This window comes from Bufo gargarizans, chromosome 4 (assembly GCF_014858855.1).
Source record: "Bufo gargarizans isolate SCDJY-AF-19 chromosome 4, ASM1485885v1, whole genome shotgun sequence".
Lineage (NCBI taxonomy): Eukaryota > Metazoa > Chordata > Amphibia > Anura > Bufonidae > Bufo > Bufo gargarizans.
The window spans coordinates 468,833,896-468,854,411 of NC_058083.1; the positions used below are offsets into that span (position 1 = coordinate 468,833,896).

At 46.5% G+C, this 20,516-nt stretch overlaps 1 protein-coding gene across 1 annotated transcript in view; it reads left to right on the top strand.

Annotated features, from left to right (window-relative positions):
- The window catches only part of MACROD2 (mono-ADP ribosylhydrolase 2), a 2,142,907-nt gene that overhangs the window by 2,031,004 nt on the left and 91,387 nt on the right, over positions 1-20,516 (top strand). Inside the window, exon 8 of the mRNA XM_044291259.1 lies at positions 17,221-17,302. Within this exon, the coding sequence (XP_044147194.1) occupies positions 17,221-17,302 (82 nt within the window). The remainder of the gene's footprint in view (positions 1-17,220; positions 17,303-20,516) is intronic.

A 20,516-nucleotide genomic window follows, 5' to 3' on the forward strand; every position in this document is an offset into this window, starting at 1 on the left:
TGTCTTGACCAGGACCACAACCCTACATGCATTGAAGCAACTGCCATGTGATTGGTTGACTAGATAATTGCATTAATGATAAATAGAACAGGTGTTCCTAATAATTCTTTAGGTGAGTGTATATCCTAGGTAATGTGATCATGTAGTCATATGTTATTCTGCCCCAACTTCTACTCTCTGCCAGGTTTTGAACCCAAAGACTACTGGCGTTGCTTGGCTTTTTGTTTGCCAAATCCATTCTCTAGGTCTTTAACCCTTGAGTTTCCAGACCTTGTTTTCCAAATAGCTTCTTCTTTGCATTTCCTATAAAAGCCTGACCATAGAACTTCCTATAAGTGCTTTATGTGTAAAGGCCCCTATTGGGAAGGAGCATTCCTAGGAACTCTCCTTCCTGATAACTGCCCTGTGTAAAGGAAACGATCATTCATCGGGTGAAAGCTTCACTGTAATGGTCACCTAAACCCAGGGGTGGATTGGCCATAGACCCAACAGGGAAATGTCCCGGTGGGCTGATGCCTAGAAGGACCACCCAAGCCCTCCTCACAGCCACCAGCCAGGTTCATAACAAACTGATTCTCTCTTTTCCACCTGACCAACAGCCACAGGTCTCCTCCTGAATTCAACTGTATTGACATCCTCAGGAGAGCAATACAGTGGATTACTGTGGCACAGGTGGCAGTATTTTTTGCTGCACTGTGGTATTTGGTTCTTCTGGGGCGGTATATTGCTCTGTACTATGGTATTGCTGACCATGCCTACTTATGTTGCCCTGTCTTCTGTCAATTTGGACACATCTGCAACATAGGGCCACTTTTTCCTTTTTCTCCAGTGCCACTTTTAGTTCCCAGTCCGCCCCTGCCTAAACCCTCATCTCTGGACATCTCATGGACACAATGTGCTTTGTAAAGAGCAAGCTGCAGTCCATAAACAATGAGTCTCTATGGTGACAAACGATCACAGTAATGATTACTCATACTCATATAGCTCTCACCCCTGTAAAGAGCAGGCAGTTATCTGACAAATGGTTCATTCTTGATAATTGCCTGCTATGTAGGCCCATGTAAAGGGACTTTTATACTAGCTCATTACTGCTCTACTTTCATCCTGTTACCTGTGTACTGCATTTGGCTAAGTGTTCAGTAGACTTCTTCTCAAATTTTGACTGCCAACAGTGCTTTTATAATCCCTATTGCTGCACTGATCTTGGCTTTTTTCTGACCTCAGTCTGTTCCATCCCAGAACTGTTACAGCTTCTGAACTCTGATCCTGACCCCCAGACCAATAGACTCTCTATAGGTTAGCAAGAGGGGTCCAAGCAGCTTGAACACATGATCAGACAACAAGCAGGGTCAAAAATCTCAATAGTTATATGCACATTTAAACATTAACTTTTATCCTATATCAAAGATAACACTTTTACTTTTAATACACAGGGTTAGGCCGCTTTCACACAGTCAGTGTTCGGTCACTGTTATATCATTGATTTCCATCAGTTATTGAGAGTCAAAACCAGGTGCTGGTCCAAAACGCTACGTTGTATCCTATATCTAGAAATGAGCAACTTTCTCAAAAATTTGTTTTGACCGGTTTGCCAGATCTTCTGAAAAAAATCAGTCCGATACAAATTTATTTGTGGCGAATCGCATTGAAAAACTGCGATTTCCTGGCTGCAGAGAGCCTTTATAGTGGTGTAGAAGGGAGTGTGGAGGTGGCAGCAGCATGAGGAGACCACAGAGTGGCAAGGTGACATAATGTTGAGGTGGCAGCAGCATGAGGAGACCACAGAATGACCAAGTGACAGAGTGGGGAGGTGGGTGGCAATACCAGTATCAGCTGAAGATGGTGGGTGAAAAAAGGAGCACTTGTCATATGTGTGGCATTATGCGGGTGGCAGCATCAGAACAGTACCTGAGGACTCCCTGCCTCCATGTCCACTGCATACTGCTACGGTGTGTCTGGGTCCTGTGCCTCGTCTTCCTCATTGCCCTGTAGCTCCTCTGGCTGCTCCTCCTCTCCTGTCACCTGTGTAGAAAAACCACCCATTTCGCTACACATTGCTTGTGCTCCAATGTGCTCCTCCTCCTCCAGTTCAGCCCCCACAGGGCTCATGTGGCCATGAGATCTAGGCGCCATGTCTCCAGTCCCCTGACAAGCCAGATTTACCAGCATCTGTTCCAGGACATGAAGCAATGGAATAATGTTGTTCATCCCGTAGTCCTGGCAACTGACAAATAATGTGGCCTCCTTAAAGGGCCTGAGCAAACGGCAGGCATCACGCATGAGCTGCCACTGGCTGACATCGAAGTTGCACAGGGGAGTACTCCTGTCCGCTTGGATCATCAAGAAATCGTTTATGGCTTTTTCTCTGTTCATATGGTTGGTCCAACATATGGAGGGTGGAATTCCAATGGGTGGAAACGTCGCATATCAGCCCATGTTGGGGATGCGGTTCTACTGGTGCAACTCAAGGAGGTTGTGCTTTGCGGTTTACAAGTTGCTGAAGTGCATGCAAAGTGTCCTGGTCATTTTTAGGATGTCTTGCAGATGGGTGGAAGACTTTAGGCACCACTTAACAACCAGATTGAACACATGCACCATGCAGGGTGCATGGCTCAGCCCTTCTTGACGCAGCGCCGACACCATGTTCGTTGTTGGTCACTGTGGTTTCTATTTTTAGATGTCGCAGAGAAATCCAGGATTCGATTTCTTGATGAAGGATATGGAGCAGTTCTTCCCCTGTGTGACTCAGTTTGCCCAAGCAAATGAGGTGCAGAACAGCGTGACATGTGGCATGCTGGAGAAGCACTGTAAATTGACCCTGCAGTGGAGGCTGAGGACACTGTGGAGGGTGAGAAAGCAGAGGCGGACATTGTCGCAGGACCAACTGTGTGAGAACAAGGAGGCAGAAGCGGCGTCACCTGGCCAAGTTGCTGGTGTGGCTGTGCAGAAACACATTCGCCCAGTGGTCCGTATTTTCCCTGACTGTAGTGCCACACGTCGGCGCTGCCGTGTACTTTGACAGACACCGACAGGCTCAAGGACTTGCCCATCTTCTGTTCTACATACGTGTTTAGGGCTGGTACTGCCCTTTTGGCAAATAAATGATGGCTTGGGACTCTCCACCTTGGCTTGGCACAAGCCACCAGTTCTCTGAAAGGTGCAGAGTCCACCACTTGGAAAGGGATCTTGGCCAGGAGCACATTCAGCTTCTGCGCCATTGGATACACGCATACTGTTTTCTCTTGGCAATCAATTTGGTGATCGATTGCTGACGGAATAACTGACAAGGATAAGGAGATGGAGCAGGAGCATCAGAACCAGCAGATGATGGGAAGGACAAACAGCTCCCTTCGGCTGAGGTGGTGGAGCTTTGACTGCCTGAGACCGAGTGTGTGCCACTGGGTTATGCAGAAGGCTGGACCTCCACATCAGAGCCACGGTTCTCCCAGGCCACTTTATGGTGACGCTGCATTTGTTAACGCAGGGCTGTGGTGCCAACATTGGCACCCTGGCCACGCTCCACCTTCTGCCTACAGACTTAACAAATGGCCATGTTCACCTCCTCTGACGGCTTAACAAAAATATGCCACACCGCTGAGTAGGCGATTTTACCACCAACGCTCCGCACTGACTGACTGCTACTGTCGCTGCTTCTGTGAATCCCTGCACTACAACTTTCCGGGCAAGTAGGCTCCTGCAAACGGGTGGTCTACCCTGGGCATGTTTTGCTCCCAACCTCCCACTGCTGCCACCCTGCTGACTCCCGGCCATGCTAGTGACTTGCTGGCTCCACCGATGGCTCACGGGCAAGCTGCCACCCTCTTCTCCTGATGATGATGAAGCCCCTAATTCAGCCGGCTCCCAAGTGCGAATAGATACATCATCATCATCATCGAGTACTGTCTGCACGTTCTCTGGGTCAGAAGCCTGATGTCACTTATGACGAAGTGGATGACCGAGTGTCACGGTAGGTTAGGGAAGGGAAGCAAACCAAATACAACAAAAGCAACAAAACACCAGGCTAGGCCCCAAAGCTGGGAACAGGGAAAGGTCACCACCTGACAATCCCTGAGTCTTTCCCTGACTGCTGACAACATGAGCAAATCCTAAAGGTGGAAGTGCTTATGCACTGGAACTTAAGCCTAGCTGAAACTGCAACAAATCCTCAGCTAGGGAGCTGGAGATAAGACAACCGTTTCCTAGCTCTTGGTGCAGGAACTAGCATCTTCCTGAGGCCTAGCCAAAACACACAACAAAAGGGAAGGAATAGAACTTAGCTTAAGACAGATGGGGAGCAGGAGATCCACCAAACACCGGCGGAGAACTCCAGGACCAAATATAAACCACAAGGGCTATAGTGAGAGGCGGGTATAAATAGCACCACTAAATAGCTAATGATCAGAATCTGTGGGAAGGTGGGATCCTGCCCAAAACCACAACAAAGAGAAACAGAACAATCTCACGTGTAGCAAGTCTGTCAGATCTTCACAGGCCTCTCACAGGGCAGAGCGTGACAGTACCCCCCTTCTACGGGTGACCTCCGGGCACCCAGGACCAACCTTATCCGGGTGTGCCTGTCATGGAACCATGAACCAGACGTACAACAAGAGATAAGTGGAAATAAGAAGGCTTTATTGAAAATAAAGCTGTAAGGCAAAGTCCAAACGGATGGCTAAACCGAAGCAGGGTCTTGCGAAGCCAGAGGTCAGGAACCAGAAGGGTAGTCAGACGAAGCCTGGATCAGGAACCAGCAGGGTAGTCAGACGAAGCCAGGATCAGGAACCAGAAGCAGCAGCAGTCTTAGAAGCACGTGAACACAGGAGGACCAAGCAAGGAACTGAAGCCACAGAGCTCCTATATATATGAGCTAGGCATCCAGCTCCTCCCAGTGGGAAGGAGAAGCCGCAGGGTGGGAGGCTACAAGAAACCCAGAAACCAAGATGGCCGCCAGCACATGTCAAACGAAGGAGAGCAGCAAGAAGGTAAGACCATGACAGTACCTCCCCCTCAAGGGCCCCTCCTCCGCGGAGTAAAGAACGGTTTCTGAGGGAAGCGTGCGTGGAAGGCTCGGAGCAAGGCAGGAGCATGGACATCTGCGGAGGGAACCCAGGAACGCTCCTCTGGACCATAACCACGCCAATGGACCAAAAACTGCACCCGACCGCGGACCAGGCGTGAGTCCAGGATATTGCTCACCTCATACTCCTCACGATTGCCCACTTGGACCGGACGAGGCCGAGGAACCGAGGAAGTGAAACGATTACACACCAGTGGCTTCAACAGGGAGACATGAAACACGTTGGAGATCCGCATGCCAGGAGGAAGCGCAAGGGCATAGGCTACCGGGTTTACCCTGCGAAGCACTCGGAAGGGACCAACAAAGCGAGGCGCCAGCTTGGGAGTGGGCACTCGAAGGTTGAGGTTGCGAGTGGACAACCATACGCGGTCTCCGACCTGGTAGGAAGGAGCGGGCGCTCGTCTGCGATCAGCCTGGAGTCTCTGGCGCTGCGCAGAGACCTCAAGGGACCTCTGGATCTGTACCCAAGAAGCACGTAGGACGGAAAGGTGATCCTCCACAGCCGGAATATCCTGGGGAGAGAATACCTCCGGTAACACGGCAGGTTGGAACCCATAATTGGCCATGAAGGGAGACGTCCCAGAGGAAGAGTTCACCGCCGTGTTCCTGGCAAACTCAGCCCAAGGCAGGAGGTCAACCCAATTGTCTTGGTGATCGGAGACATAGCAACGAAGGAATTGCTCCAAGGCCTGATTGGATCGTTCTGCGGCCCCATTGGACTGAGGGTGGTAGGCCGAGGAGAAAGAGAGATGAATCCCCAACTGGGAGCAAAAGGCGCGCCAGAACCTGGACACAAACTGACTCCCCCGATCCGACACAATCTCCTTGGGCAAACCGTGCAACCGGAAGACCTCCCTGGCAAAAATCGAGGCCAACTCTTGGAGAGGGTAACTTCTTGAGAGGAACACAGTGGCACATTTTGGAAAACCGATCCACAATCATGAGAATGACCGTATGGCCTCGGGATGCAGAAGGGTCCACAATGAAATCCATCCCCAGGTGTGACCATGGACGCTCCCCGGTGGCTATGGGTTGCAAAAGGCCCAACGGAAGGTGCCGAGGGGACTTACTCTGGGCACAAACGGAGCATGCCGCTACGTATGCGGCGATGTCGGAACGTAGTGAAGGCCACCAGAACAGACGTGAAACAGCCCAGGACAGCTGATTCTTTCCAGGATGCCCCGCGGCCTTGGAGTTATGATAGGTTCGCAACAACCGAGTGCGCAACTCCTCAGGCACAAAACATCTGCCGTTGGGTCTCCCAGAGGAAGCACCAGATTGAGCCGCCAAAATCTGCTCACCCAGGGGAGAGGTCAGGCTGGTGCGAATGGCGGCCAGGATCTGATTCGGAGGTATGACCGAAGTCGGAATCGACTCCTCCCCGGACAGCTCGGAGTACTGCCGTGATAAGGCATCCGCTCTGATGTTCTTGGAACCGGGTAGGTAGGAGACCACGTAATTAAAACGTGACAAGAACAGAGCCCATCTGGCCTGACGTGGTGTCAATCTCTTGGCCTCAGAGAGGTAGGTCAGATTCTTGTGGTCTGTCAGGATGAGAACCGGAACCACCGAGCCCTCGAACAAGTGCCTCCATTCTTTAAGGGCCTGCACGATGGCCAATAGCTCCCTGTCACCAATCTGATAGTTGCACTCCGCGGAAGACAGTTTCCGGGAGTAAAACCCACAAGGAAGCAGAGGACCCTCTGGTGTTCTACGCTGAGACAGAAGGGCGCCTACTCCCGTCTCAGACGCGTCCACCTCGAGGACAAAAGGCAACCCAGGGTTGGGATGCGACAGAATCGGAGCCGACACAAAGGCGGACTTTAGAGCCTCAAAAGCTCGGATGGCCTCGAGCGGCCAGACCTGGGGATTACTGCCCTTCCTGGTCAGATCCGTGAGAGGCTTGGCTAGCATGGAAAAGTCCCTGATGAACTTCCGATAATAATTAGCGAAGCCCAAAAAGCGCTGCAGGGCACGAAGACCACTGGGCTGGGGCCACTGTAAGACAGCCGAAACCTTCTCAGGATCCATGGAGAACCCCTCAGCGGAAATTATGTAACCTAAGAAGGTTACCTGGGATCGGTGAAATTCGCATTTCTCAAGCTTACCGAACAGCTTGTTCTCTCGTAACCGTTGCAACACTCGTCTGACATCCAGAATGTGGGCCTCCATGGATTCAGAATATACCAAGATGTCATCCAAATAGACCACCACACACTGCTGCAACAGGTCACGGAAAACATCGTTGATGAATTCCTGGAAGACTGCGGGCGCATTGCACAACCCAAAGGGCATAACCAAGGATTCATAATGACCGGTTCTGGTGTTAAACGCGGTCTTCCACTCATCGCCCGCCTTGATCCTTACCAGGTTATATGCCGCCCTCAGGTCGAGTTTGGTAAAGACCGTGGCCCCTTTGAGGCGATCGAACAGCTCGGAAATCAAGGGTATCGGGTAAGCGTTCTTGATCGTGATGCGATTGAGACCCCTGTAATCGATGCAAGGCCTCAACTCACCGCCCTTCTTTTTCACAAAGAAAAATCCAGCCCCTGCCGGGGACGAGGATTTGCGAATGTGTCCGCGTGAAAGCGCCTCCCTCACGTACTCCTCCATGGCCTCATTCTCCGCTACCGACAGTGGATAGACTTTGCCACGAGGAGGAACGGCACCAGATTGTAACTCTATGGCACAATTGTATGGGCGGTGCGGAGGTAGGGCAACCGCACGCACCTTATCGAATACATCCCGGTACTCCTCGTATTCAGGAGGCAACAGAGAGTCCGAGGAAGTACACAGCAACTTGACAGGCCCATGGATGCAACTAGCCCCACACTGCGGTGACCACGAGAGGATCTCGGCCGATCTCCAATCGAAAGTCGGATTATGCTTCTGGAGCCAGGGGTACCCCAAGACCACCGAGTAGTGTGGAGACGAAATAACCTGGAGACAGACCGACTCTCTGTGAACGGCACCAATGGCCATCCCCACTGGAAGGGTCTCCTGAGTCACGTGTGGCGGCAGAAGGGGTCTGCCGTTTATCGCCTCAAGAGCCAGTGGGGAACCTCGAGGCTGCAGAGGAATGGAATTGGCGGCAGCCAACACACTATCAATGAACAAACCACCAGCACCAGAGTCCACCAACGCCTGGGTCGTCACCGAGCCCCCGACCCAGGAGAGGACAACAGTAATCAGTGGTTTGTCAACACGGGAAACCGGGGACGAGGAGACTCCACCCAAGATCTGCCCCCGACAGGATCTCAGGTGCGAGCGTTTCCCGGACGGTTCGGGCATGCCAACTGAAAATGCCCACCGAGACCACAGTACATGCATCGGCCCTCGCGTCTCCGGAGTACCCTCTCCCCCACGGACAGACGAGCAAACCCCAGCTGCATGGGTTCACCCCCAGACAAGTCATCCCCAGGAGGCGTGGGAGGAGAGGGAGGCACGGGTGGGACAGCAAACGTAGGCGCCAATCTGTTAGAAGACCTCCGCAGGCTCTCCTTAAAGGAAGGTCTCTCCCTGAGTCTGGTGTCAATCAAAATCAGGAAAGAAATAAGAGACTCGAGCTCCACTGGTAGGTCCTTAGCTGCAACCTCATCCTTCAAGGCATCCGAGAGACCATGAGAGAAAGCAGCGACCAGAGCCTCATTATTCCAGCCCACCTCTGCTGCCAGGGTACGAAACTCAATGGCGTATTCAGCTACGGATCGTAATCCCTGTCTGATGGACATAAGGAGCTTCGCAGCAGAGGCAGCACGAGCCGGCACATCGAATATCTTCCGAAGAGAAGCAACAAAACCAGAAAACTCGGCAACCACCGGATTGTTGTTCTCCCATAAAGGGCTGGCCCAGGCCAAGGCCTTGTCCGAGAGCAGCGAGATCAAGAAGCCCACCTTTGATCTCTCAGTAGGAAAGGCATGTGGCAGCAACTCGAAATAAATGCCCACCTGGTTAAGGAAACCTCGGTACTGAGTTGGCTCTCCCCCAAAGCGCTGTGGAAGGGGGGCAGAACCGGTCATACCCCGAAACACCGCAGGCGCAGCAACAGGTGTCGGGGTAGACTCTGGCGCAACAACCGGAGCGGCAGTAGGAGCGGGCCCAGGAGCGACAACCGACCCATCGGCAACGGAAGCTAAATGAGCCGTGCGTTCAAGCAGGGTTTGCAACGCCACAACGAACCGACCCAACAGGTGATCCTGCTGATCAAGTCTGGCAACCAGCGTAGGTAGCGAGGATGGCCCTGTACCGTCAGAATTCATGGCTTGGTCCTAATGTCATGGAACCATGAACCAGACGTACAACAAGAGATAAGTGGAAATATGAAGGCTTTATTGAAAATAAAGCTGTAAGGCAAAGTCCAAACGGATGGCTAAACCGAAGCAGGGTCTTGCGAAGCCAGAGGTCAGGAACCAGAAGGGTAGTCAGACGAAGCCTGGATCAGGAACCAGCAGGGTAGTCAGACGAAGCCTGGATCAGGAACCAGCAGGGTAGTCAGACGAAGCCAGGATCAGGAACCAGAAGCAGCAGCAGTCTTAGAAGCATGTGAACACAGGAGGACCAAGCAAGGAACTGAAGCCACAGAGCTCCTATATATATGAGCTAGGCATCCAGCTCCTCCCAGTGGGAAGGAGAAGCCGCAGGGTGGGAGGCTACAAGAAACCCAGAAACCCAGATGGCCGCCAGCACATGTCAAACGAAGGAGAGCAGCAAGAAGGTAAGACCATGACAGTGCCCTGTGAAAGGCCTTCACAAGGCAACTAGCATTGACATCAGTAGCTGGAACCCACATTCTTTCCTCTGGGCCGTATCCCCTCCAATGCACAAGGTACTGAAGGGAGCCACGAAGAACACACGAGTTGAGTATTCTGGAGATCTGAAACTCCAGATTACCATCTACCAAGACCATTTTTTTCAAATTAGTTTGAATCTTCCGCCAGATAGAAGACAATGAAGAAGAGAATCTCTTCTCTTCAGGTATACCAGAAGATTCAGTCCCAGAAAAAGTACCAAACTGAGGGTGAAAACCATATGTGCCAAAAAATTGTGACTTATCAATGGACTCCTATCTACAGTTATTCAAGGCAAACTCAGCCAAGGACAAAAACGAAGACCGCTCCTACTGATTCTCTGCGACAAAACACCTCAAATAAGTCTCCAGGTTCTGGTTAGTGCACTCAGTTTGTCCATTCGACTGAAGATGGAAAGCTGAAGAGAAAGACAACTGAATTCCCAGACGAGAACAAAACCCCTATCGGACACCACATCAGAGGGGATGCTGTGTAATTTCACAATGTTATCAACAAACACCTGAGCGAGAGTTTTAGCATTGGGCAGACCTGACAATGGTACAAAGTGAGCCATCTTACTGAAGCGGTCCACCACCACCAAAATCACAGTTTTCCCAAAGGAACTTGGCAATCAGTGATGAAGTCCATGGACAAATGCGTCCACGAACGAGACGGGATGGACAAAGAAAGAAGAGATCCTGAAGGCAGAGTGTGAGTCACCATAGCACGTGCACAGGTCTCACAAGCTGCTACATAACCCTCCACACTTTTACGTAACCCTGGCCACCAGAATCTCCGGGAAATAAGATCCACCGTGGATCTACTCTCAGGGTGTCCCGCAAGGACAGTATCATGGTGTTCCTTAAACACCTTGTGTCGAAGTTTAGAAGGAACAAAGAACTTCCCTGAAGGACAGGAATCAGGAGCCTCGCCTTGAGCCCCCAACACTTCCACCTCCAGTTTGGGATAAAGAGCGGATACCACCACCCCATCATGCAAAATCGGAGCGGGATCCTCCGAATTCCCCCCCCCCCCAAGGAAAGCTATGTGACAAAGCATCCGCTTTGATGTTTTTGACCCCAGGACGATAGGTGACCACAAAATTAAATCTGATAAAAAACAATGACCATCTGGCCTGCCTAGGGTTCAGACTCTTTGCTGATTGCAGGTGAGCCAGATTCTTATGGTCAGTAATTACCATAATTGGATGACTCGCTCCTTCTAGCCAATGACGCCATTCCTCAAAGGCCAATTTTATTGCCAGCAACTCGCTATTCCAAACCTCCTAATTTATTTCGACAGCAGAGAGTTACTTTGAAAAAAAAGCACACTGGCGCCATTTGCTAGGAGAGGGACCCTGCGACAAAACTGCTCCAACTCCCACTTCTGATGCTTCAACCTCCACAATGAAGGGTTGAGACACCTTGGGTTGCATCAGAAAAAGCCTGTAATGCTTTTTCCGACCAGACTGAGAAGTCCACACCCTTCCTAGTCATATCAGTCAAAGGCTTGATAATAGTGGAATAATTCAGGATACATTTTCTGTAGTAATTAGTAAAGCCCCAAAATCCCCATCAGAGCTTTCTGATTCTCTGGCCGATCCCATTCCAGTACCATATGGACCTTTTCAGGATCCATGCGAAAACACAAGGAAGAAAGTAAATAACCCAGAAACTGCAGCTCCTGGACAGCAAACATGCATTTCTCTAATTTAGCATACAATTTATTCTCCCGAAGGATCAATAAAACTTGTCTTAAAATAGCTGTATCGGGTGAGTAAATTAGTATGTCATTAGGTATATAACAACAAACCTCCCCACCAAATGATGAAAAATATCATATATGCTGGAAGACTGCCGGGGCATTAGTCAAACCAAAGGGCATGACCAGGTTCTCGAAGTAGCCTACAGGGGTATTGAAGGCCGTCTTCCATTCATCCCCTTCCCTGATTCTTATCAGATTATAAGCCCCTCTTAAATCCAACTTAGAAAACACCTTGGCTCTGACAATCTGATCAAATAAATCCGGGATCAAGGGAAGAGGATAAGGATCACAGACAGTAATGATATTCAGATCCCGGAAATCTAGACATGGTCTAAGGGTCCTGTCTTTTTATTTATTTTTAACAAAAAAGAAGCCAACTGCCATAGGTGACTTAGATGGTCTAATATGACCTTTTGTCAAACTCTCGGCAATATACTCCTGCATAGCTACTCTTTCGGGTTGGGAAAGATTATATAGCCGAGATTTGGGCAATTTAGCTCCAGGAATAAGATTGATCAGACAATCATATTCTCTGTGAAATGGGCAACTCCTGATCTCCACCCTCAGAGAATATGGTAGCAAAATCAGAAAGAAACAAAGGTAACACCTTAGTGGATACTACAGAAATAGATGCGCTGAGACAATTCTCCATTCCTCAATCACTCTGATTACTGATTTGTCTAGTTTGCCAATCAATGCTAAGATTATGTTTGATCAACCATGGTAAACCCAGTACCAGAGGAGCAGGCAAACATTTCAGTATAAAACAATAAATGGACTCAATGTGAGAATCACCCACCCTCAAATGAATATCCTGCAAAATATGAGTTAGATACTTTTGCGAGAGAGGAGCGAAATCAATAGCACCACTAAATAGCTAATGAGGAGGTGGGAACCTGCCCAAAACCACACAAAGAGAAGCAGAACAATCTGTCAGATAGACTCAAGTGTAGCAAGTCTGTCAGATCTTCTTAGGCCTCTAATAGGGCGCTGGGTTGCTGGTCAAGACACGACTGCTAGATGACAACGGGAGCTCAGACCTCACGCTGCGACTCTTGCTGCCGCACCCCCTTACTCTACTGCGACCTGTGCCTGCACCAGAAACATTTATGCCTCTGCCACTCCCCTGTGCAAGGCCTGGAACTTCTCTGTCTGACACACTGTTGGATCAAATAAATAAATAAAAAGGAAATTAAAACACCCCAAAAAAGTCTGTAATTTTCTCGCTTCACCAAACAACAGCTAATAAGCCTTTTTTTCCACTAATACACTCCAAAGAAGGCTTTAGAATATATAACTGCACCGCTGAATGGCAAATAGGCCCTTACTTTTTTCCACTTATACACACCACAAAAGGCCTTAGAACATATAAATGCACCGCAGAGCAGCAAATATATATTTTTTGCCACTAATACACACCAAAAAGGGCTTTAGAACATATAACTGCACTGCTAAATGGCAAATATGCTCTTACTTTTTATCACTTATACACGCCATAAAAAGCTTTAGAACATATAAATGCAATGCTGAATGGCAAATAGGCTCTTACTTTTTTCCACTTATATAGGCCACCAAAGGCTTTAAAACATATAACTGCACCGCATGACTGCAAATAACATATACTTTTGCCACTAATACACACCAAAAAGGGCTTTAGAACATATAACTGCACTACTGAATGGCAAATATACATATTTTTTGCCACTAACACACGCCAAAAAATGTTAAAATTTTCTCGCTTCACCACACAATGGCAAATATTTTTTTTTGTGCCACTAATACACGCCAAAAAGGGCTTTAGAACATATAACTGCACCATTGAACGGCTAATATATATTTTTTTCCCACTAATACACGCCAAAAAGGTCTGCAATTTTCCCACTTCACCACACAACAGCCAATACTTTTTTGTGTGCCACTAATACACACAAAAAAGTGCTTTAGAACATATAACTGCACTGATGAATGGCAAATATATATATTTATTGCCACTAATACACACCAAAAAGGGCTTTAGAACATATAACTGCACTGCCGAACGGCAAATACACCGTATATATATTTTTTTGCCACTAATACACGCCAAAAAGGGCTTTAGAACATACTGTATAACTGCACTGCTGAACGGTAAATATATATTTTTTTGCCATTAATACATGCCAAAAAGGGCTGTAATTTATTCACTTCACCACACAACAGCAAATACAGTTTTTTGTGTGCCACTAATACACGCCAAAAAGGGCTTTAGAAGATATAAGTGCACCGCTGAACGGCAAATAATATATATATTTTTTTGCCACTAATACAAGCCAAAAAGGGCTTTACAACATGTAACTGCACCGCTAAACCGCAAACAGGCCTTTACTTTTTTCCACTTATCAACTCCACAAAAGGCTTTAGAACATGTAACTGCACCGCTGAACGGCAAATAATATATATTTTTCTGCCACTAACACACGCCAATAAGGGATTTAGAACATATAACTGCACCGCTGAATGGCAAGTAATATATATTATTCTGCCACTAATACACGCCAAAAAGGGCAGTATTTTTCACACTTCACCACACAACTGCTAATAAGCCCTTTTTTCCATTAATACAAGCAAAAAAATGCTATAGAACATATATCTGCACCGCACAAGGACAAATAAGACATACATATTTCCTTGTAATAAACCCTGTTAATGGCTGTGTCACACAGCACTTGCACCCCAATAACAAGAACGGTTTGCTGGAATTACAGAGCTGTATAATGGCAATTTGGATCCCCAGTCAGTGCAGCAAGGTGTAATAGGATTGTTTCTATTACCCAGGCTGTAACCTCCCCTACTGATCCCTGTTCTGCTTCAATACTGTGGAATGATTCCTCCCTATCCTTTCCCTGAACTTCTATTCAGCAAAATAAAAGTTTTAAAGTCTTTTCTACCACTGACCCTAGCGCCTGCTGACGTCTATCCCTGAACTAATAACACTGGAAAATGGCTGAATCCAAGATGGCTGAGGCTATTTATGGCTATTTATAGGGCTGTAACATCACAGGGCTGGCTGCTGATTGGCTGTATGCATGGTATTGTGGGTGAGCCCTCTTCCCAGAGTTCCTTGCTCCATGTCCTAACACGTGCAGCAGCCATTTTAAATCAAATGCGATTTGTTACCACGAAGCATGAGGAAATTCGGATTCGGTGCAGATCGAATTTTTCCTGAAATTCGGATCGAATTTGACTTCGTCAACTTCGATTCGCTCATCTCTACTTATATCTTTGTGAGATTTACTCATGGCTAATGGAAATCACTGATCAAACACTGACCGAACACTGTTTGAAGTCTGTGGAGATGCACACAGATCTGCATAGGAGCTGTATAGATAAAATGTTAGTCTTTTTAGCCTAAGACTATTTACAAAGTTAATTTTTTTATTTCACATGAAATTGTGTAATAAAAGAAGTTTTAAAAGCATACATATATTCTTTGATATCTCATATCATGATAGATATGTTTTGCAAATTTCCACCACAAATTTTTTCTATGTTAATCATTAAATGTATGATCTTTCTTATTATGACCTTTCTGAAGATACTGAGATGCTAGCATAGTAAGAAATGTACCCTTTATGTATAAACACTCTCCTTGTATGGTCGTACACCCAGGACAACCCATCAGGAAGGTTGATAAGGATACTTGTGAACTGCCTGTTAAATGACCTTTTACATGGGACGATAATCATAAGAGGACGATAGCCATTTGTCAGCTGGTCGATTCTTTATTCTAACAGAACAATAATCGTTTGTCGGAAGCAAATACCCGTGTATAAACATCCCTCATACCAGTGTCGGACTGGGGTGCTTAGGGCCCTCCAGTAAAATTGATTTTAGGTGCCCACTGTAAAGCTTCATGCCAACTAAGCCACCCATACAGTGTCAGAGGCTGCAAGATGCTACAATATAGTTATGGGGACCCATGCACTGACTTCGAGAGGACACATCCCTGGGGAAGGTGGACATGGCTAGCCTGACTCTATATCTAAAAGTCATCTGAGCCACCCAATAAGTCTATAATATTAAACTGGGTGCTTTGTAAAAAAAATGTGCCCAGGTTTTCATATCAACATAGGCTGGTTGAGATGCTCTATGCTGCCTATCTCTATCTAGTGCTGTCAGTCTACTGTACCATGTGCCGCTTGTAAAAGGGGTGAGGCATCGGGGATTCACCTGTTCCCCTGTGGGCCAGTCCGAGCCTGCCTCATACAGTTTGCACAGGCCCATGTAGAAGGCCCTGGTGGACTTGTTGTATCGTCCATTGGCACTCATTATGGTCTTGCATCCTAAGGGTCCTATTACATTGCCTGATATTCAAGCAGTTTGAGCTCTGATGGTTGATAACACACCCATCAATGCTCATTTGCGCCCACCTTATTACTCAGGCTGATGCAAACTAAATGGGGGAGGAACAATTACTACCGCAGTCATTCCTCCCTCATTCTGTTCTATTCGTTATTGGCATCACATCCCTGATTACACAAGTAGATGTGCCGACGATTATCCGGCATCTTTCATCCTGATGAAAATTGTTCATCAGCAGATAAACGAGTGTCTGTCCGTTCGTCGGCTGATCAGCTGCTTGATTAAATGGGCAAATTAACTACTTGTTCCCTATAATTGGCCCGAAAACCATGCTGTCTAACAGGTCCCCTAAGAAATAAATGCTAGTGGCGAGTGATTGGCTTCAAAGTCAACTGTTGAGGACTATTATTTGGTAAAAACCTCAGTTCAGTGGGGCATCCTCTGTTGGGCCGATGTGACCTTGCCTGCAGTTTTATATTACCCACAAGGTCCCTGTGATAAAGAGGCCCTTAATCACAGGGAACTGACTAGAAGAGGTGGGGAAAAAACTAAAGAAAATACAGCCGACGGTGAATCTCTGATAATACACTATATAGATGAAGTACTCCGCTGCAAGTAATTTTAGAAACATATTTCTAGAAGTCCCTGCTGGTGAATTAGTGAAATATAGCTAAAATCCATTTAGATATATTAAAAAGAGAAGATGTTGAAATTAATAATTTGATAAATATGATGCTATATTTTGAATTGCTTATTCTCTGAGTTCCTAATGAGTTCTGAGACTCAGGACTCGCTTTCTCTAAATGAATTTCCATATTTTCATTTGTGCTGGATGAATATCCAAAGCACTGGCGGGAATTTAAAAATAATACCCCATAAATTAACAAAATGTTTTAAATTTGCTTACTGTATTTGCATGAATTATTTATTGTATTTGCGTTCTGTGCATTTATCAGGGAAGCATATAACATCCTCTTCCTGCTCGTTCATGATTAGTATTGTGCAAATAATTATGTATGAGAATTGCTTGCCTTGCAGGATCTCATATTGGAGATTATTCACGGAAATGTCAGGGAAGGATTATTTATTTGACTTACTTTTCCCCTGATTGTATAACTGCTTATTTGTAAGAGAAGTGAAATAATCTGAAATGTCAGAGTTAGGTGATTATGTCTATTGGAAATAATTAGAAAAGTATTACCATTGATTCTTAATATTCTCTACTGTTGTTTTTTTTTTTTTTTTTTGCAGATAGATCGCATAATCTTCTGTGTGTTTCTGGAAGTTGACTATAAAATATACAGAAAGAAATTGGCTGAGTTTTTCCTAAAAGGTACAGTACATTTATATTTTTTCTTTATATATATATATATATATATATATATATATATATATACTGTATTTTTTGCCCTATAAGACGCACTATTTTTCCCCAAAAATGGCAGTGGGGGGGAATGGGAGTGCGCCTTATGGGGCGAATGCTGCCATTTAACACTGATACATTGCCGGCCGCAATGTATCAGCGGGGAGAGAGGAGGGGATGGGGGCCAGCAACTGATATTGGAATGGCAACAGGGCCCGGTGCAGTCACTGTATTCTATTACACCAGGCCCCGCTCACTGTAGGCATGGGTGCTTTGTTAAACTATAGCAATTATTTGCAGCAGTAGAGTAATCCACTGTAGTACTCACTTAAAACTCCCGTAGCAGGCAGGCCGGGCGGCAGCTTAACATCACTCACTACGTCACGCCCCTGCTCCTCCCACTTTATGAATGAAGCAGGCGGAGCAGGCTGAAATGTCGCTGTACCACTTGGGTGAATAAAAGTTTTTTCTTTTTTACTTTGGAGTGCTGCCCTCTTTTTGATTTTTATATTGTGGGTAATTGCTTATTCCCATTGGGCTTTGCGCCCACCTGTTGCTGCTGTCTTTTTGTCTGTGCTGCCATTTTTTCTTATTTGTATGTATTTGTATGTATAATATATATCTATCTATCTATATATATATATATATATATATATTTATCTCTCTCTCTCTCTCTCTATATATATATATATATATATATATATATATAAAAATTTGTTTCTGTCTGTCTAGACGTCTGCCTGTCTGTCTGGACGTTCTTTATGTGCGACCAAACGACTGGACCGATCTTCACCAAATTTGGCACACAGGTATATCAGATCTCTGGGAAGGTTTTAGACTGGGTCTCAGCTCTCTAAGAGTTACCGTTCCTGAGAAAAAAATTACCTCCATTAGCCAATAGAAGCCAGCAAGCCTTTTACTTAAATCCGAACTGCCATTTCCACGGTAGCAAGTCCCTTATTAGCCAATAGAAGCTCACAGGTACTACTCCAGGTTGCCATAACAACTAATCACAGGTTTTAGCAGTTCTCAGCTCTTTAAAGGGAACCTGTCACCTCCAACAAACATCCCAAGCCGACAGCAGTACCTTAGAGTAGCCAGCAGCGTGTTTGTAACGATTATTTTCTTCCTGCAGGCAGATGAACCAAAAGCTGTAAAAACATTCTTTAATCCCCTGCCAGCGCGCTTCTCTAGTCAGGCTTGAAGTCACGGAGGCAGCGGCCTCCTTGCTTCAAGTCCCGGTAACCACACCCCCTTCCCTGCCCCTTTGCTGTGATTGACAGCGCTTATGCACGACAGTTCGGCTGGCTTTGCCGAACTGCCGGCTGTCAGTCACAGTGATAGGGCAGGGAAGGGGGCGTGGTTGGGTACTGTGGAGGTCACTGTTTAATGGGCGGCCATTATGAAGGTTAATGTTAAAAGGGCGGGCACTGTGGAGGTCACTGTTAAGGGGGCAGGTACTGTGGAAGTCATTGTTAAAGGCTCAGGCACTGTGAAGATCACTGTTAAAGGGCGGCCACTATTAAAGGGATGGGCAATGTGGAGGTTACTGTTAATGGAGTGGGCACTGTGGAGGTCATTGTTAAAGGGGCGGACACTGTGGAGGTCATTGTTAAAGTGCCGGGCACTGTGCCATATTATGGGTGAATAAAAGTTCACATAATTCACTTTTATCCTGGCGTGCAGTCCTATTTTTCCAAGTTATATATATATATATGTATATATATCTATATATATCTATATATATATCTATATATATATATATATATATATATAATTAGTTGTATCACTTAGGGTGGTTGCCAAAGATGGAAACAGGTGAAAAAATGTGAATATCGTGCAAAAGTTAATTTATTTCAGTAATGCAACTTAAAATTTTAATATTATTAATAGGTTCAATAGTCTAGGCTCAAAGTGTCACACTCTAGCTAGCTAATTAATCCATACCCCCTGAACAAAGTTTACCTGAGATTGTGACTTTGGGGTTTTCATAAGCTGTAAGTCATAATCATCCAAATGATAACAAATGAAGCCTTGAAATATCTCGCTTTGCATGTAATGAGTCTCTCATATATTAGTTTCACCTTTTAAATTGCATTACTGAAATAATTGAACTTTGCACGATATTCAAATTTTTTGAGTTTCACATATATATATATATATATATACTAGCATAAGGACCCGGCTTTGCACGGGTATATTTTATCTAATTCATTTTTTGTTTCCGTGTGTCATAAAAAGATATCGACAGTTTCCCCCATAACAGTGACCTCTCCAGTACCCGCCCATTTAACAATGACCTCCACAGTGGCAGCTCCTTTAACATTGACCTCCACAGTGGCCACCCCTTTATCATTGAACTCCACAGTGCCCTCCCCTTTAACAATGACCTTCACAGTGCCCGCCCCTTTAACAGTGCCTGCCCCTTTAACAGTGACCTCCACAGTGCCGGCACCTTTAACAGTGACCGCCCCTTTAGCATTGACCATCCCTTTAACAGTGACCTTCATAGTGGCTGCCCCTTTAACAGTGACCTTCACAGTGTCTGCCCCTTTGACAGTTACCTTCACAGTGTCCGCCCCTTTAACAGTGACCTTCAAAGTGCCCGCCCCTTTAACAGTGACCTTTACAGTGCCCGCCCCTTTAACAGTGACCTTTACAGTGCCCGCCCCTTTAGCAGTGACTTTTACAGTGACTGCCCCTTTAACAGTGACTTTTACAATGACCGCCCCTTTAACAGTGACTTTTACAGTGGCCGTCCCTTTAACAGTGACCGCCCCTTTAACAGTGACTTTCACAGTGACCGCCTGTCACGCTTTGCCCTGTGAATGTGCGGAGGTCTGTCAGACTGACTGCACATGTCTGACTTCTCTGTTTATTTTGATTTGGGTTTGAGTTGGATCCACCTCCCCTTTAGGTGTACTGGGTTCATTGCTAGTGAGGCAATTTATCCCTCCTTCCCCCGGTGGCCTGTGCGGGTTATAGTTCTTTCCTGGGAGCTCTTGATTTGTGGTGGATCGTCTGCTCCAGCTCTGCTCAAGATAAGTCCTCTCCTTTATTTCCCTTTGTGTGTTTTATCTAGGCCTCTAGGGAGACGCTTGCTTCCTCCTGGTTTGAAGAATCAGGGTTCCTCTTCCCTTTACCCTGCTGCTTAAAGGGAACCTGTCACCAGGATTTTGTGCAT